General features: G+C 37.8%; 1 protein-coding gene across 1 annotated transcript; it reads left to right on the top strand.

Moving 5' to 3' along the window:
- Positions 1-2,028: 2,028 nt before the first annotated feature.
- On the top strand, positions 2,029-2,970 carry LOC119238835 (olfactory receptor 4F21-like). Its single transcript, XM_037502909.1, has one exon. It carries the CDS (start codon positions 2,029-2,031, stop codon positions 2,968-2,970), a length of 942 nt encoding a protein of 313 aa, XP_037358806.1.
- Positions 2,971-3,402: the final 432 nt, after the last annotated feature.

The following is a 3,402-nucleotide window of genomic DNA, read 5'->3' on the forward strand; positions in this document are numbered from 1 at the left end:
TTGGTTCTTCTCTACTCCTGTTAGCAACCACAGGTCCCCTTTTCCCCTGCAGCAATAATATGTGTTTAAATCTTTTATATGAAATCTTGGGTAAGTTAATGTATGTCTGTGTTAAATGTAAATGTATATTCACCTGAGTAAAGTGGAATTCTTTTCCCCCAGCTTTATTGAGATATAATTGATGTAAAACATTGGGTAAGTTTAAGGTGTACATTATTTTGGAATGCATGTTTAAAGTTCCTCTTTGGATAATTGTTTTGTATCATGAACAAATAGCCATACTTGCATGATGTAGTCATAATAGCACTGGATTTGCTGATTTTTAGTCTAAGATAAGAAACTATGTTTTGGGGTCTGTTATTAACTTCTCTGGACCTTAGAATCTTTATTTGCAAAGGAAAATCTCTTATTATTGGACATACCCACCTTATAATTACCTGTACCACTAAACAGGTAATTATAAAGAAGAAAATATGAAAGTACTTAGTAATATGGCTGAAACAGGCACTGTATAGTTTTCCAGGACTAAAATTCCATCATTATTACAGATACTTTTAAAATATCTACATTTTCTACATTTAAAAACCTACATTTTCTCCTTGACTCTAAGAATAGCATGAAATACAACTACTAATCCTGTCATTAAGTTTGAAAGATAGAAACTAAGGAAGTTTCCTTTTATGTTGGCTGCTGTTGGAACTATTCCTCCTTTCTGACCTTTCCTTTCATTCCTGTACCTTTACTTTCGCAGCCCTCTGCTATTGATGTTCCACCCTCCTCTTTTTTCAACTTCACCTTTTAGCAGCATACTTAGTATAGTGGGAACAGGTGGGCTTGAGAAACAGACATGTTTGGACTACATGGAATAGAAGTATATCTTCTGTGTGGTAAAAGGGTATTCCCTGCAAAAATGGGTAATAACTAGAAAGATTCATGTGGTCACCCAGAATTAGGGTGAGGGGACAGCAGACTTGATATGGGATCCCAGATACTTGGGAAGTTTGAAGCAGACAGCAGAGATAGAAGGATTAGACTGGCTTAAGGGAGATGAGGAGATAGGATAGAGTTAATGGTTATATGAAAACTGTGGTCTTATATTTGTTTATCATGAACCAATAACTTAAGTTTCTGATAGTTAAAAACAAAAGTTCACAAATGTCTAAGATTGGGAAGAATCTGAACAAATTATGTAAACTGATTTCTTTATTTTTTTACTTACCAAAACTATGCCCTATTCCCTGCTTTGCACATCTTGACCATGTCCTGGTTGCTAACCATCCTGTAAGTTACTATCACTCATTTTTATGTGGGAATCAGTGCAGATACCCTGTGTTATCAATATCTATTCCACATTTGCTTTGTTCTTGTCCTATCCTTGAGCTATTTCTAAGCCCTTTACCATGTTCTCTTCTGCTCACCTGTACCCTGTACCTTGACTTTGTATGAATTACAATTATGATTGTAGTTAATGGTGCAAGATGACTACAAGAGAAAAACTATGTGCCTGGGATGATGTAAAGTTAAGACATGAGATAACTCAAATGACTAGAGAATTATTTCATGAACAATTTAAAAATGGAATCAGTGAGTTCTGGGGCATACCATCTCCACCTGGTTTTTCTCTTTACATTGCACAATTTCACCTACATACCAATCCTTGTGTACACATATGCTATGTTTTCTTCCCCTAACCCCCCTTTTTTTTGAAGTAACATTGGTTAGAACATTGTGTGTGATTCAGAATCTACCATGATCCCATATTTGTTTCATCCCCTTGTTACAGCTGTAGAGTCCTTGAGACTGTGGTGATAGGGAAATTGCATGTGGATGTGACTCATCTGCCCTGGAGGTAACAAATAAATATTTTTAGTGATTCTAGGATACTGAGAGGGTGTGGAGGGAATGTACAGTCTCCACAGTGTGGATATTTTTGAATAATTAGTTATTATAATGTGAAAGATTATTAGCATTCTTATTTAGTTTCTTTTTCATAATCTTTATTTTGGAAACATTCCAGCTGATAAATCAATGGATGGAGCAAATCACTCTACAGTGTCAGAATTTGTTTTCCTGGGACTCACCAATTCCTGGGAGATCCAACTTCTCCTCTTTGTGTTCTCCTCCATGCTTTATGTGGCAAGTATGATGGGAAACTCCTTCATTATGCTCACTGTGATTTATGACCATCATTTACATACGCCCATGTACTTTCTGTTGGCCAACCTCTCCTTCATTGACCTGGGAGTTTCTTCCGTCACTTCTCCCAAGATGATTTATGACCTTTTCAGAAAACATAAAGTCATCTCCTTTAATGGCTGCATTATTCAAATATTCTTCATCCACATCATTGGTGGTGTGGAGATGGTGCTACTCATCGCCATGGCCTTTGACAGATATGTGGCCATATGTAAGCCCCTCCACTACCTGACCATCATGAACCCAAGGATGTGCATCTTCTTTGTAGTGGCTGCCTGGATGGTTGGCCTTATCCATTCCATGGCTCAGTTGGCTTTTGTGGTAAACTTACCTTTCTGTGGCCCCAATGTGCTGGACAGCTTCTACTGTGACCTTCCTCGGTTCATCAAACTTGCCTGCACAGATACCTACAGACTAGAGCTCATGGTCACAACAAACAGTGGATTTATCTCTGTTGGCTCCTTCATCATACTGCTCATTTCTTATGTGGTCATCATTCTCACTGTTCAGAAACACTCTTCAGGTGGTTCATCCAAGGCTCTGTCCACACTTTCAGCTCACATCACGGTGGTAGTCTTGTTCTTTGGTCCACTGATATTTTTCTATGCATGGCCATCTCCCTCCATACACCTAGATAAGTTTCTGGCCATCTTTGATGCTGTTCTCACTCCTTTCCTTAACCCTATCATTTACACATTCAGGAATCAAGAAATGAAGGTGGCAATGAAGAGAGTATGCAGTGAGTTAGTGAATTTCCATAAGATCTCTAAGTGACACGTACATTGTATGGAACCCTTGTTAACTGTTGGTGTTCATTATTGATGTTCAAACTCTGAAACTTTTCTTTGTCCTACCTTGATTTGGGTACACACACTGATACTGAGTTTATTTTGTTTTTCACTTAGGAGGGAGGTATATCACTTTTGAAAAGAGAGAAGTAGTTATGTATGGATTCATTATAGTCAAAGATTATACTAATCTTTAGCCTTAATTCCTAAGGAATAATACTTCTATGAAATAATTATTAAAAGTATAAGTACAGCATCTGTTTCAGACAGGAATTCCTATCCGTACTCAGTGGGCGATTGGCCAAGAGAGACTGAACTGTCTTCCACTATATGCTACAGATTGCTCATAGTGTTGCCCTCTTGTGTTTCTGCCACTTTTTGCTAGGACAGCAGAATGTTTGACCGCATACAATGGGTT

Source organism: Talpa occidentalis, unplaced genomic scaffold (genome assembly GCF_014898055.3).
Source record: "Talpa occidentalis isolate TD23 unplaced genomic scaffold, MPIMG_talOcc4v2.1 talOcc4.11, whole genome shotgun sequence".
In the NCBI taxonomy this organism is placed as follows: Eukaryota; Metazoa; Chordata; class Mammalia; order Eulipotyphla; family Talpidae; genus Talpa; species Talpa occidentalis.